A 15,852-nucleotide genomic window follows, 5' to 3' on the forward strand; every position below is an offset into this window, starting at 1 on the left:
TCATTATTTTGAAACTGAAATTTAAATGGAAAAGTAAGCAAATGTTAAAAATAACGATAATTTGTGGATAAATTCCAGATTGTATCTTATCTGCACAGCTAACCAACATCATTTGTCTGATCCATTTCTGACAAAGTAGCTGCTTGAGGTGCTTTTGCTGAACTCTGCAGTCATTACATGAATGATTTCATTACCCACAATGCACCTTGAGTTGGATTGGTGATTTGGGAATTGTATGCTATAGTACCAGCAGCTGGAGGCCTCATGTAGAAATGAGAACCAGGAAACAGAAGCCTCATAAACTTCTTTTTTTTTCCTTTCATTTTCAGGTTGTTGACAACTCGAGTGACATGACTTGAGGCACTGGTTGAGCAGCAGAGCTCCCAAAGAGCCATAAACAAGCTTGAAAGATTTGATATTACCTTTCTTTATCTGTTATCTTGTTTTCTCTGCATGTAAAAGCTCTGCAGAGAAGGAAAGCCTACACTAAACAAAAATATTCCTTCTTGGAGACCAGGTTTTCTTCTTCTTTTACTATAAAACATTACAATGAGACACATTTTCCTAATGCCTGCCAAGTGCTTAGTTTGGCATGCCTCAAGCAAGAAATGAAAAGCTGTCTTGCAAAGCACCATTTTGACTAATTCGAGCAGATTGGGTCATTGTGACAGTGGCCCTCCCAGAGGCCGACCTACAGACGTGCACAAAATGAGAAAACAAATGTATTCTAAACATTCAGTAATCAAGAAAAATATATAAAAAATCTGATGGCAAAGCAAAGTGGTCATAATAAAAGCTAAAATAAGAAAATGCTACTGAGCCATTTTCCCAAAATGTGGCTTGAAACCAACAAATCGGGCTGTGAAGTGATACCAGTGTGGTAATACAGGCAGCATCTTGGTTGGAAATAGTAAGAAGTTGGCCTAAACACTGAGAAATAAAAGACTAAAAACTACAAATTATGAAACAAAAAATGTCTTGTTTAGTAATCATCTAAGAATGTATTTTTTTTCTGCGTCGCAGGGGAGCTGGTGCCCATCTTGAGACGCGGGGTCCACCCTGGACGGGTCGCGCGTCCAACACAGGGTCAGAAAGAGACAAACAGGAAACAACCACTCTCGTTCACACTTACTTACCAATTAACCTAGCATGCATGTTTTTTTTTTTTCCCAGGCATGCACGGGGAAGAACGTGCAAACTGTGCGCAGAAAGCCCGCAGCCAGGAGGCGAACCTGTGACCTTCTTGATGTGAGACGACAGCACTAACCACTCTCCTGTCGTGCTGCCTCATCCACGAATATCTGGAATATTTTAAGTCATCTAGAAAACTTCTGTTTAACCATTTATAAAAAACTACTTGAAAGGCATTTTAAAAACATTTCTCAGTTGTAGCTTTTCATGCGTTTTTATTCCCTTTGTATATTTTAAGTCTTTGTAACTTAATACTTGAGCAACTTTCTGATGATGCCGCTCTCCTAATTATTAAAGAAAAAAACATTACTCAGAGCTAAATGTCTGACCACCTTCAGACAAGTAGGATACAGGACATTCCTGCTGCAGCGAATCCTTTATCTTCACCTTTTTATACATAAAGGGATCCTCTCTGTGGATGAACTTAGATCTGGGAGGGGAGTGAACATCAAAACACTAATATTTATTTGCCATGGTCTGTGTTTGTGAGCTCCAGGCATAAGGATGTAGGGAGCTTGATCAACTTGCTGGGATATTTATAACTCAGTCCGGTTCTGCCTGGAGCCATCTGCTGCTCTCTCTTTAATCCAGCAGCTTGCCACTGGTCATTAGCCGGCCACTCTATTACTCCTCCACCCTTCTACAATTATATATTTCTGGCTTATTATGTTGATACTGCTATTAAGGCACGGCGTGGCGTGCTCCCTTTAACTGAACTGCTCCAAATGGATATTTGATGCCCTCAAATCCTCCACACCGTCTCTCTCAGCGTCTGCCCCCATCCTCCCAGTCTTTCATTTCATATTTCAGGTTATAGTGCTGATGTTAGGGCTTAAATATGCTTAAGTGTGCTCTCTAATGCTCACACACACACAGTTCCTCAGCAGGCATTCGAACCAGTTTTTATTTTTTCTCCTGCACTTAGATGCTCAGACTTCCTGGGCTGAAGACTTGAAAGGCAAATCAATTTCAGCAGGAGATTCAAGAACAAACACACACACTGTCGATTTAAATCTGTCTGTCTTGAACTATACCGAAGTGAGTAAACAGCGCTGACAGTTAAACTTTACCTCCTTGGATCTCAGTAGGAAACGGTACGGTCACAGACAACTGAGAGAGAATCGCAGCTGTAATAATGACTGTATTTAACAATGACTCTGTCCATTTGTGTGTAAATGGACAAATTAGTATTTTAGTTTCTATTTATGCTTTCAAGCCAAACAAACAACATGGCTCCATGGGTGGTTCTGCCCATCTGTTGGCCAAACTGGTCAACCACATTGATACAGACTGAAATACATCACTAGCTCTGAAATGAACTGCAGTGAATTTGAATTAGAGCTTTTTTTTCTAGCACTATAACTAGTGTTCTCAGGAAGTACTAATTATTTCCTCTTCTCTGTTTTGACGTCAGTATCACTTGGATATCATTATGCGAAATATTCATAAATACATAGTAAAGACTGTGGATTATTGACATATGCTTACGTCTGTATATACACATACACAATAAATCATTGCTCTACACAAAACAAGCAGCAAGGAAAAAACTGTCATCCCACAATTTCTATTCCTTTAACAGTGACAGAAATAAATTTTGCTCCTGTGGAAAAAAAAAAAAAGTCACAACACATCTTTGTGAATGACTGAGCTGGAAAAAAAAACAAACGATGTGTATCAGAAGGTGGTTGTAATAGAAATGGAAGTCATACAACATAACCAGAAACCCAATATTTAAAAAGAAGGGGTCATTTTGGCCATTTATGAGACAAAAATAGGCAGTTTAAAATGATTTTTCCCCCCTATACTAGAAGCCATGCTTTCTAGTGTTTTAAATTACTTTCCACATAGTTTTCATTGCAGACTTTAGGTATTGCAAGTTTCGCTTAAAGCAACTACACTTTAATGAGTCAACAAATGGTGCCATTAGGCTGTTATAATCATTTTACATAGATAACTGTATTTAAACAATGAAATGTTATTTTTGTGTTTATTTTATGTGACTCACTTTTAGGTTTGTTTCATTAGCATCTTTGACTGCCTAATTTTTCTTATAGCCTGCACAATACAGCTGTTTTTATGACAATTAAACCAAGCAATGATGTTCAAATATCAAGTGATACTGACGGTAACAGATCTTAAACAGAAACAGAAGAAAGAGTTATATCCCAAACACCATCAAATCAGGGAATAACCATGCAGCCTCGTCAGTTACAGCCAACTCAAACCACAGTTTTCTGAGGAATTATCGTAGGCGTTTTACTCTGCCAAAGAAGAGCACATGGTCTAAAAACAAGCAGAAAATCATTCATAAACAAGGTCAAGTTGAGTCTGATTTTCAGAGTTTAAAAAGGCTGCAGGGTTATATAACCATGAACCAAACAGATAAAAAGCTTTGATGCAATGTTCTCATGATGTTCAGATTTGATCCAAGTCCTTAACCACACTCCAGATCATGGCAAGCTGTTTAGAGTTCACTGTATGATCTCATGATGAATTAATCTTTTTCGCTCAACAATGAGCTCTTTCTGAAGCATCTAGTTCTCACAGAAAGCAAAACGCAGCATCTAATCTTCAATAAAACAAAAGGATTTAGGTTAAAATAAAATAAAACTCCACGATCAGAGAGTGAAACCAGCTGATGGCCAGTGGGAGAGATGAAGGACCGATGGCCCGGCTGCTGCACGGACAGGATATTTACTTCCGAGCGTCCTCAATCTTTTCAGCTTTATTAGAATAGCATGGAAGGAGGCAGCGGGGGCTCTTTTCAGTTAAATGTCACTGCTTTATTCGATGATCCTGCTATTTCTCTCAGCCCACTGAAGCTGCCTCGTTGCCTTCTGGGAAGTCAAGGGCCTGCTGTGAATGCCACTCCCTGACCGTGATGGCACTCGGTTTCCTCAGTACGAGCCCAGGATTGATTGTGTTTCAACTTGAATGACTGGGTGCAGAATTAAGACATTGTGAGGAAAAATACAAACACTGATTTTATGGAAATAAAACAAAAATGAATGAAAACAGCATTTCCACCTCACATGCCAAAGTTTTAAACAAAGATCTCAAATGATCCATTAGTGCTGTGATGGGGATGACTCATCTACTACCACACCAATCTTTAGATCAATATTTGTAAAATTGACTGAGTTATAGCCATTAGTAGGTCGATGAGTTTTAGATGCACATCCAATGATTACTCTTTAAAATCCATGAGATTATTTTGCTAAGAACCAGACAAATCAACCCCCCCAACACACACACAACTACATGATCATCTGCATTTTATACCTTCTCTCCAACCATGAAAACTTAGTCAACAAAGCAGATTATAAACATGCCATATACCATTAAAAAACTGAGAATACTTTCTCAGGAAATCTTACTGAAAGTCCTTTAATCTAAACCACTAATCCTTTTACAGCAACATGTGTTACCATGACTTCAAGGCTGATAATCAGAAAGAAACCATCTCTGCATGACATAAATCTACCACTGAGCTGCTTACTCATGCAATGACCATCTGCAAAACAGAAAAAAAAAAAAAAATCAAAAATAAACACTGAAGCTGAGTGACAGGGCTCCATCTGAAATTTACCATGACCTATTTGAATATAGTGAAATGAGGCAGTGAGAATCCTCTTATGTCACTCTAAATAAAGTTTTTTGGATGAAGCGTAATCTCTAATTCTGCCATCCCTCCTATATCAGTAATAACCAGGTCTTATCGTAAGCACTGCCATTTAGATTAAACAAACTCCGCCATCTCTTTGGCATCTTTTTCCACTGGATGGATGGGCAATTTCAAAAAGAGGCAACAGTCTGGCATGGACACAAACAGAGTAATATCTCCAAAGCCGCAAAATAGATCAGCATGGGTCAAACCTGATATATTTTTCTCGGAGTGCTCATAAAACCGAGTGCAACGTCATATTGTTGGCAAGCTGTGTTGATTCTGCAGCAATGACACCGAGCTGCAGACCGCTACAGCCTGAGACACCCTCATTTTACCTTCACTGACACACAAAGCAACTTTTAGAAAAAAGAAAAAAAGGACACACGGAAGACATGACTAGCTAGAAAACAAAAATAAAGCAAGCACCCTGATTTAAATTAAATTGGCAGACTCTAATGAAAAATAAAATTCCCAGGGAAATTATCTTAATTTAAATACATGGCCTAAATTTGTTGCCTGTTGCTAAGGACTTCTAACGGTGTCTGGCCAAAAACAGACCAGACATTTTTTTTTTTGCCCTAAGGTACGATGTTAATTAGGGTCAGGAAGGGTCACGTTGCAATGCTCTCGCTACAATGAGGCAAGAATCTCCGAGGGATCTTATCATTTGGGATGATGCCAGTCTAATTTCTGCTGCCATAAAAGCTTCAAGTGCTCTGCCTTTTGTGTGTGTTTGTTTCTGGCTCAATGAGAAGACCGTCTGGCACAAGAAGGCAGGTAAGAAGGGTTTTAGCACACAGCTATTTCAGGAAAGGGATTTTAAAAGCACACATGGAACAGAAGGCTCTAATTCACACATGCTGCTGCTCAGGGATACCGAGGACATGAATCAAAGATTCTTCAACAAAACGAGAAACTGTAAATGGGAGCTTTTGGCCAAAGTTGCATCAGGTAATTATAGGCACCCTGAAAATAAGGCTGGACGAAGTACTGGTTGCCTAATTAGTCCAAAGAACCTGCAAAAGATCAATACAGGACTCAAGTGTCCATTTATCTCAAAGCTTTTCTTCTGAGCTCAGCATGTTTCACATGTTTGTTTACAACAATCACTTTGGCCGAAGGCACTTTGCCACATAATGACCTTCCTTTGCTGTACTGAACTTGTGAACCCGTCACACCCTCTCTCCTTCAATTTCCTGGATGGCCTCTTCAGTGAGTTTGTCGTAATAGAAGGTGATTGTGAGAGAGCTACTATCAACCCTCCATGTGGGTGACATCCTTCACTTCTCGTACTGTGGTGAAGGGAGGAATGTATTTCGCTAACGATGGCCTGTCAGCCCTTACTTGCCCTGTCCCCGCGTCTTAAAAAGGTGACATCAGCCAGTCGTGGTGACACGCAGCAGCGAATTCATGGTGCAGAAAGACACAGGACGATGTGACAGTGCTGACCACAATACTCGTGTCTACACCACCCTAAAACACATCAGAACAGAACCACTGTGGAAATTGGACAAGAAAACCCACTTTGGAAGAAACAACCAGCATTCCAGAAACCATAATGACAATCAAGAAATACAACAATAGGAGAGGAAGCTCAGCGAGACAGAAAAAAAAATGGCAATTATAGAAAATCCAGCAGCAAAATAAAAGCAATACGCAGTATCATTTCAGAGCACACAATGACAAGTTATAGGAAGTCCAGGAAATGAGACAGAAAACACAACTAGACAGAAAATAAAATCTCATTTAACACACACACAGACACAGTTTACATTTCTATCCTTATTAGGGCATTGACTTCCATTTATGTGTCTAACCTAAAACTGACCCCAACTGTAAGCCTAAGCATTGCCAGTACATGCCTAACCCTAACCCTAACTCAGTTAATACTTTAACCCCAAACCAAACCCAGAAATGGCAATCCACCATACTAGAACTGGGCTTTGGTACCTAAAAGGATTACCACTCCTGACAAGGTAGGTGATACTATCAGAAAAGGTCCTGAAAGGGCAACACAAACTAAGTATATACATCCATACATACACAATCGACATACGCATTTCAGACCCTGTCTATGCTGTGTTTTACAACATTTTCTGCTGATCATAATTGCTCACATGCAAATGAAATTGTTGGTGGGAAGAAAAAACAAGATCTCTAAGATCCTTCTACCAATATACCCACTGTCCCTCCTCTGCACATGTCTGTCCTCTCTGACTTTACCTCCCAGTCCTTCAACCTGTGCTGGACCTCTGATGACCTCATTCCTAATCCTGCCCATCCTCGTCCCTCCCGAGGAGAACCTCAACATCTTCAGCTCTGACACTTCCAGCTCTGTCTCCTGTCTTTTTGTCTCCAAACCAGCCAACATGGCTGGTCTCTATGCACATGACAAATAATAATTATTTAAAAACTGGTCTAAATCTGCCTGTCTTCCTGTACTCTAGTAGGTTGAATCAAATGTGGGAGCGGCTGCAAAGGTGGGTATAAAACAGGTTGAGGCGGGTACAGCATGGGCAATAAAATAATGTGCATGGCCTAAAATACAGAGCAAAGTTTGCACTCAAAATTAAGCTTTGATTTTCAAATATCGGCCTCACAAATCACAGCCACACGACTTGCTGGACACTTGGTCAGAAACACTCAGGATTCAGTGAGTTTGCAACTGAAAATTTATACATTTTCTTGCAATACTGAGTCGAGTCTGAATCACCAACTAGTCTCCAGCGGTTGCAGCCCAGTCTGCATAAACTTTCTAACTTTATAGGATCTCAAAATGTGAATCCTACTTGCTGAGAACAATATCAGAATTTTCAAATTTTCATGGGGTTGATTTCAAACTGCACACACAGCACTAATGTTTTATGTTAAAGCACTTAGTTAAAGAGCCAGCTCATGTCTCGGGTGACTTATCAGGCTTAACGTCAGGAAGGCACGTGCTGAGAAGTGATCTAATGGGGGGATATGGTAGGTGAAATTGGACTAGCTCGATCAGAAGACAGAGGTGACTCATGCGTATAGTCTTAAAGATAGATAATCCCGATCCCTGGAAAGATTAAGTGCTTGCCTTCTACGAGGGTGGGTGTTGATAAAAAGCGATCAGATGAAGAATCAAACCGGTAAATGAAACAGCACCTGCTGATACACATATCAGCAGTTTATAAAAGTCCTTTTCCTTTTTCTCCCTTAAAAAAATGTCATTGCCACAGTTTTAAACCTTGGTGACACGTTGAAGGAGCTTGATGACACCTACTCCACCTGTAATTGCTTTGTCCTCAGGCAGATGTGAGGTCTTGACAGCTCAAACCTGGTAACCTCATTGCTCCAACAATTGGGTCTAATGAAGCATCCACATTATACCGGAGAGAGAATTCGCTCTCTTTCTGAGTGTGTGTTTGGCACTTAGCAGTTCTCGACTACACAGAGTAGAGCAGTATTTGTTGAATGCATTGATATCCCAGAGTTACAGTGTGAGCTCAGCCAACAGCAAAAGGTTTCTTTTGAATTTCATCATACTCTACAGATTCATTATCTGGAAAAAAAGAGGAACAGTAAAATGCAATAAGATGCAGAGACAACGCACAACTGGGAGGAAGCGACATGAAGAAAAAATGGTGTGTGAGAATCCAAACTCCCGGTGATTTCTTCAAGGCCCCCGGAAGATCTGTGGCATGCCATTATCACCATCATCATCACCACTTTTATCCTCGTGGCTGCTGTAATCGTTCTCGATATTTTTCCCCCCCTCAGCTTTCCAACTACCACCTCCTTCAGAAAAAAATTCCCTGCAGCGTCAAAATAGAGTTACTTGTCTCTATTGGCCTAATTTGAATAGCATTCTCAGAGAGAGAGAGAAAAAAACCAAAAACAACCGACCTGTCTCACCTCCCAAAACAGATGCATCATATTTTCACAGAAAGCAATAAAAAGCAGTGCAGGCCCAATTCCCCACAGTTTTGAAGACAGGGGCTGTATTTCAGCTAGACTCATCAATATGCAAAACATCAGAGCATTGCTTGCCACAAGAATATTTCCTCCATATTTCCTCCAATGCAAAATGTGCATAAACATCATCACATTTTGTGCCTTTTTTCCCTTTCTCCTAAACAAGCTTTCAATGGCAAGAGGAAGTATGCAAATGCAGCACAAACAATCACATTTTGATGAAAAGCACTGGGATTCAAAGCAGCAATTTGCCCTATGTGATTTTAATACTCTGCAGGCGATTGTCAAACCAAAAAAAGCACAGAAAGAAAGACTCTGGCGCTGGAATCAATGCATTACCGTTTATTTGGGAAGAAGTGAACAAACCCCCAACACAGGATTACATTTCAAAGCATAGAGCCTAGAGCTTTCCTAGTTGTGGGAAGCATGTGTAGTGTGGGAGATAGAAGGTATAGTGTGAGAGAGAGGCATAATCATTATGACCTCACGGTGGGGTAGATGTAGGTTAAGGCATCTTCTTCTCTCTGCCTGCAGTGCTGCTCACTCTTCCTCAAGTTAGATCCCTGGGCTGTCGTTCCTGGATTGTTAAATCCCTGCTCCTTTAATCTCCTTACTCAGCTACATCCTCTTTAAAGATGCAGAACCACAGAGGAGACGTGGGATACGTCAACCGGGGGACTGTTGCTGAGCAAGGTGGGGCGAGACATAGGGATTGGGGGTGAATTAGGATTGGAGAGACAAAAAGTTCTGCAAGCGATACAAAAAATTACACTTTGTGGTTTAAAAAAAAAAAAATCTCAATTTCCTAAGAATGTCTATCTTCATTGAAGAAGTGAAGGATACACTGGGACATTTATCTCTCTTTGAGCACTTCGTAAATACTAGTAAAAAGATCTTCACTCGAAACAAGAAATGAAGCATGCAACTAATCATGGATGATTGATGCAACTTCTAAAAACCTTCAGATTTCAGCTTGATGCACTGCTGAAAGAGTCCAAAAAAAGCTGCAACCACTCCAAAATATCTAGAAGGTGCATAAATTCCAAACACACCTAATATTTATAGGCAAAGTCACATCGATATTAAACCCCCTGATTCTCCCCCACCGAGCACAATTGTGAGGAAACGCCTATCAATCACCTGCAAGCTGGAACACACAGCAGCAACATTCAATAACGGTGCATCACCTGAGACTCGGAGAGATGAGCGTAATCCATTCAAAAATGGATCACAGCTGCCCTGCATGCCACATGCTGTTCGGTAGGAAGAGACGGCTCTACTGTAGATTTCTGGGTCATCTTTCAAGTGCTTCTGTCTTTGAAGTTCAGCTGCATAGAGTTGAATAACTCCAATAACAAATTTATGAGACAACCACACATGTGGAAGGATTGTCGATCACCGCAAGTCGGTTGAGCAGGAGAACAATTTGAACACCTTCTGCTGAAACATTCCTTTAAATAAGGACAAGAACATTAAGATTTTCTGCAAATCTTGGGCTGAAACTATTAAATGACTGCCTCCGAGTGTGGGAGGTCACATCATATCTGCATCAACTGTACACAGCATATCATCACCAGCCCTCACAAACAGTTTATATGTAAATAAAGGGCTCAAATTTAGCTGTAATTAGTGGGTTAGAAGTACCTGTTTCCCAGAAGTAGACAGACCTTCCATCATCTGCCTGCGTGTGAGCCTTCCAGAAACCACAGAACAGCAGCAATGTCACCAAAAAGCTCTCTCCTGTCCTTTTACTGAGGGTCCCTCCTGCACCCCTCCACCCCAGCTCCATGGTCCGCCACAGGACAAAAGTAAATCCACCCAGATCCAAGGGTCAACAAAAGTGGTGATGACAAAGAACAACCAAAACACAGAAGTCGAAAAGCAACGAGAAGTGCAGCGGGCTTCAGTTGGAGAGGATGGGATGAAGAGTGTGGGTGTGCGTGAAAGAGAAAAGGGTGTGAATGATGATCCTGCAGGAGTTTAGGGGGTCCAGAACTTATGTTCCTGCGAAGGACAGAGAGAGTAGTTTCGTTCCCAACTTGGCAGGATGGTCCCAGAGGGAGGCAGTCAGAGATGGAGACTGAGCCGCAGATGGATGGTACAGCCGCCCTCCTCCATCGTATCCGCTCCCACCGATGCTGCCTCTGTCCTCTGGCTGCGGAGCAGTGACAGCGGACGAGTGTCTGCAGTGTGCTTCGCCTCCCTCCCTCACTTCCCTCTCACTCTCTCACTTCCTCTCCTATTCGCTCACTCATTTTTTCCTCTCTCTGAGCCACCCTGCAATTCCTACTCCTACCTTTTTGCTATTTTCCTCTCTTCTCCTCCTCCTCTCATCTTCTATCATATTTCCTCCTCATTTTCCCTTTGTTTTTTCCACTCTCAAACATGCTCACTTCATACTTTTAACTCTCCTGTTTTATCTCCAACGCATGAGGATGGATGCTCCCATTCCTCCTCCTCCTCCTCCTCTTCTGCTCCCACCGGTTTTCCCACGTGCAGTGTTTGTGAGGGCGACTGGAGACCAGCAGGACTCACACTGGTCTGTGGAGCTCCTGCAAAGGATCAGGAGACAGAGAGACAAGCTGGGCTTAATGCAGAACGATGGGAGGGGGTGGAGGGTAGATGGGAGAAGCAAGGAGGAGCAGAGAACTAAGCAGGCGAGGGGGGGGAGGACAAGGAAGATGGAGAGGGGGGTTATTCTGCTTGTGTGAAGAGGGTGTGAAAGAGAAATGATGGAACAGAAAAGGTAATAATGAGGATTTATAGTAATATTTCAATAACCTGTTTTATTATGAAGCAACATTTATAATAATTAATTTCCAGAATTGTCTGTTCATTCATTTGATTATTAAAATAAGATGGGTCCGAGGAAAAAGAGCCTCTAAGTCATCCATTATTATTAGACCTATTAGAAAAAATTCTTCCTCATAACTACAAACCATGGGGTGCTACAGCTAGTGCATTTTTAAAGTCTGAAAAACAGAAAATTTGCTTGACGAATCTGAATTTATTTGCCTTTTTAGTTCGCTAAATTCCTCCTTCAGAATTGTATTATTGCATGCCACCAAAGGGCGGGTGATAATGTTTTTGCTCCCATGTTTGCATTTTCACGAGTCTATTATTTTACAACAATATACCATAATCCACTGGACCAATTTTAAAGAAACTCAGAAAGTAACAACTCGATGCACATCAATATCAGATTAACTGCTGGAGCCAACCCAAGCCAAAGTGGTCGCCACTGACCTTTCACCTTTCAGCAGCGAGCAATAAAGTGTCAATGTAAGACTGCAGCTAAGACCACCATCGTATATTTCTAAACTCCCTGCGGCACTGAAAGGAAAATCTTCTGAGCTCTGCAGATTTTACCAAACATAATTCATACAGGAGGTAAACTGTGTAACGGATGGGAACAATTAATATCCATGGAATGAACAAGCTTCGGTGCACTAATGAGCATTTTATCATGAAACATGGTGAAAGGGGAGGACCCAATTAAAATCTAACAGGTCAGAAGAAGCAGGTAAAGAGCGAGTTTAACAGCCAACTGAGTGAGAACAAAAATCAAAAACATTTCTGGCTTCTATTTATTTTTAAAATGATGAATAGTTATCAACAGTTGTTACCCTAACAGCTGTGACACCAGTCATAGAATGAAGATGAATAAAAGGACAGAAGTCTTCATCCAGGCTAGGCTTATAGCCAGCCTAAAAGGGCTTGTTTTAGTGTTTTTCAGGCTTATAAAACAACTCTTGAAAAAACAGCGAAAAGGTGTAAAAGAACACTACATTAGCTAATAATAAATCCTTACACTTTTGAATATTCTTACAACTAAAATGGTGTCATGCAAAGGTGTAGAGGTTTAATATTAGCTGATGCGGTGTTCTTTTACATCAGTATGTTGCTTTTAGAGTTGTTTTATAAGACAGAAAAATGACAAAGCAGGTCCTTGGTTGTCTCGGCATTAGCTTAGCCTGGATGAAAACTTCTGCCCTTTCCTTCATCGTTCATGCTCAATGACTGATAGCACCTTATCACCCAACTACTGATAACTAATTGAGAGAACATCACTTCTAAACCTACTTTAGGTGGAAGTTGGGCTCATAGACCAAGCAAACAGATGTAGGGACTTCATTTCAGCAGCAGCTTTCTTTGGAGACAGATGTAGGAGACAGCCTTGTAGGGTAGCCTTAGCAAACAAAGGTTCAGAAATGGAATCAGTCGTATGTAGCTAAGATGATCAGGTTTTTGGATGAGGGTGTTTGCTTTCTATAACTTGTTCAACCGGAGCGCTCAATAAAATGGTTCCTTAATTAAATCCTCATATCTCCTGGTGTCCTCTGAAGTTATATCTGTATCTAAAGAATCATCATTTCAACCTGCCTCTCCAAATGCCATGATCAGCTCAAACTTCTGCATTTATTTCCTGTTTTGTTTTGCAGCATTTTCCCATGTTTTAGTTTGGTCACGTTTGCTTTTGCATGCTTTGTTTCTTGCTGTCAGTCGGTCATCGCCATGAGCAAATGTGCTCCCCTGACTGGACTGCTCCATAGCCTATTACACCTGACATGAAGTGGTCGAACAAACACCGGTGTAATAAAGAGGGTTGAATCCACTTAGAGGTGCTTTGGCTCACAGACAACCAGCATGCATCAGAGCAGAAAAACAGCAGCAGAGATCTTTGTTTAACACTCTGGCGTGCAATGGGGCGGGTGATATGCAATCAGTCAAGAAATCTTGGTGTCATTTTTCCTGCATTTGGGATCTGCCTTAAAAGCTGAGTTTTAAATTTTAACCGCACGTTTTCTCGCTCGTTTTCTTACTCTGCCATTACAACTTGTTAAAAGGTTGGCTTCACTGTCAGTATAATGCACCTACTAAGAATAGAAACTCCACTGAGCCACGATGGAGGAGGTGTGGAGGCAGCGAGGAGGTGGAATTATTTGTTGAGTTAATGTTCTTCTTCTGTCTCAACCCCTGACAGTGTGATAAAGCTACGCTGTGGAAGGATATGTGACTAGGGGGGGACACCGCAGGAGAAATGCTAGCACAGGGAAACAAGGAAAACTTGCAGGATAGTGGCCCTCGAGGACCAGAATTGGAGACCCCTGATTTAAAACTTTTGTTACAGAAAGACAAAAGGAGAAACGTGTGTCTCTGTGCATCATCTCTCCTCCTGCAACCTGAAAGTTGCTATTCTTTGCTCAGGTCTTACATGCTCTCATATGTGAAAAAAGCTTCTTAATGAGTTCAAAGCAAAAAAATCAAAGGTCCTTTTGAGTGGTATGCTGAATAAACACTGCTTTTGTACTTGTACACATTCTGAATTATCTTAAGATCGATTCAAAGAAGTAAGAAATGTCTAATTTGGCAGTTCCTGTCAGGTTTCTCGACTCGTTGTCTTAGATCCACTCTGTGAGCAGCAAAAGCAACATTCTGAGTTATTTTAGTGAAGCGGTTTATTTTAGAGAAAGAAAAACTTACATTTGCATCCAGCCCTGGCATGCTGAACTAATTTGCAGCTGGGAGGAACGCTGCGTGAGGACTGTGAGTGCTTCGGGACGGGCAGGGGCAGAACCCGCTGCTCGCTGAGAAGAGCAAGAATGTTACGTGCTTTCACGTCAGAAAAAGTTGCTTGATTTGTCACTAGTCGCTTTCTTTGAAAGTGTCGCCAGAAGGGTCTGAATAGTCTGTTAAGTTGGCAACACTGCAATGAAAATAACTGCATCATTCTATGTGAGAAATTAGAAAAGTTATTTATTTTCAAAACAACACTGGACAAATCAGCATATTATTGTCACCTACTGGGCTGGAGTGTGAACATTTTAAATTAATCAAATGTTGTGATGCAGATGGTCTAATCTTGTAGAAATACGTGAACAATAAAAAGTCTCTGGAAGCAGACACACAGCACCATCACCAGAACAAACTGCTCTTATTTGAACAATCAAATCATTGGCAGACATTGCATAAACCACAAAGACTTCAGCTTTATTTAAACAGCAGAGAGGTCGTTCGTGACTGCGTCACTCAATATGACTTGACAGCTTAACAATAATGCTGGAAGTGGCAGCAGATGATGTAGTGTTTGGGTGTCATTGTCTTTGCTGTGAAATGTCAGCTTTGAGCAGCAAATGGGAGTTGGACAGATGGAGAAAAATACGTCAGATGGGACCAACGTGTTTGAAGCCAGCAGGCTGCAAACTTATAATCAGCTGCCATCAAAATACTGAAAAGCAAAATATCATCAGCTAATGACAAATGAGTCTACTCCACAAATCAGATCCGTAACTGATCTAATTACAGAAAAAAACAATCCTTCAAGTAAAAAAATGAGAATGTTGACCGTTATCTTTCATGCCAGAGTTTTAAGTTATAGCTGTTTTGGTAAAATCTTGCAAATAACATTGTGCCATCTAGATGTATTAAAATTTGTTGAGGATGACTGTCAGCAACCACCACACCAAAACGAGCTCAGTATCTGTAAAACGGACTCAGTTACAGCTATTTTTGTGCTTGCTAATGTTGATTAGTTGTGGTGGCCATCAGGGCCGTAGCCAGACTTTAAAAAATACTGAGGTCAACCACTCATTATCTCCCTGCACATCAGTTACAATGAAGACTTAATAAAAATAGAAGCATTTATTTAAAACAAGTGACCTGAATGTGTATATAACATGTATTTGTGTGTGTTTGTAAATCCATGGGGATCAGCATCATCTGAAGCAACAGAGGACTCAGGGCACAACCATGATGACTCACTGAAATGACATGAATTAGTTTATATGAATGTTGATTCAAAAAACAAGATCTTAGCAGAGATTTCACCTTTTTATCAAATACCAGTGAGGTGTTGTAGTTTTGGAGCTGGACCAGTTCTAGTGTGGTCCGGATGTAAAAAAAAAGTGCTGAAATCGCCCTTTATTGAGGTTTCAGGAATCAGATGAAGGTTTCACAGATCACACACTTGGTTTTAAATGTTCTGCAATCAGTGCAGAATAATCTGCTCCAGGTTTGAAGTGTCTAGGTGTTGTAGTTTTTTACAT

The 15,852-nt window shown here is 40.9% G+C and overlaps 1 protein-coding gene across 1 annotated transcript in view; it reads right to left on the reverse strand.

Annotated features, from left to right (window-relative positions):
* Positions 1-15,852, reverse strand: part of LOC108243296 (thrombospondin type-1 domain-containing protein 7A) — a 209,459-nt gene that overhangs the window by 163,993 nt on the left and 29,614 nt on the right. Inside the window, exon 4 of the mRNA XM_017428635.3 lies at positions 10,451-11,358. Coding sequence (XP_017284124.1) covers positions 10,451-10,595 — 145 coding nt within the window. The 5' untranslated portion in view covers positions 10,596-11,358. The remainder of the gene's footprint in view (positions 1-10,450; positions 11,359-15,852) is intronic.

The sequence above is a fragment of the Kryptolebias marmoratus genome, linkage group LG16, assembly GCF_001649575.2.
Source record: "Kryptolebias marmoratus isolate JLee-2015 linkage group LG16, ASM164957v2, whole genome shotgun sequence".
In the NCBI taxonomy this organism is placed as follows: domain Eukaryota; kingdom Metazoa; phylum Chordata; class Actinopteri; order Cyprinodontiformes; family Rivulidae; genus Kryptolebias; species Kryptolebias marmoratus.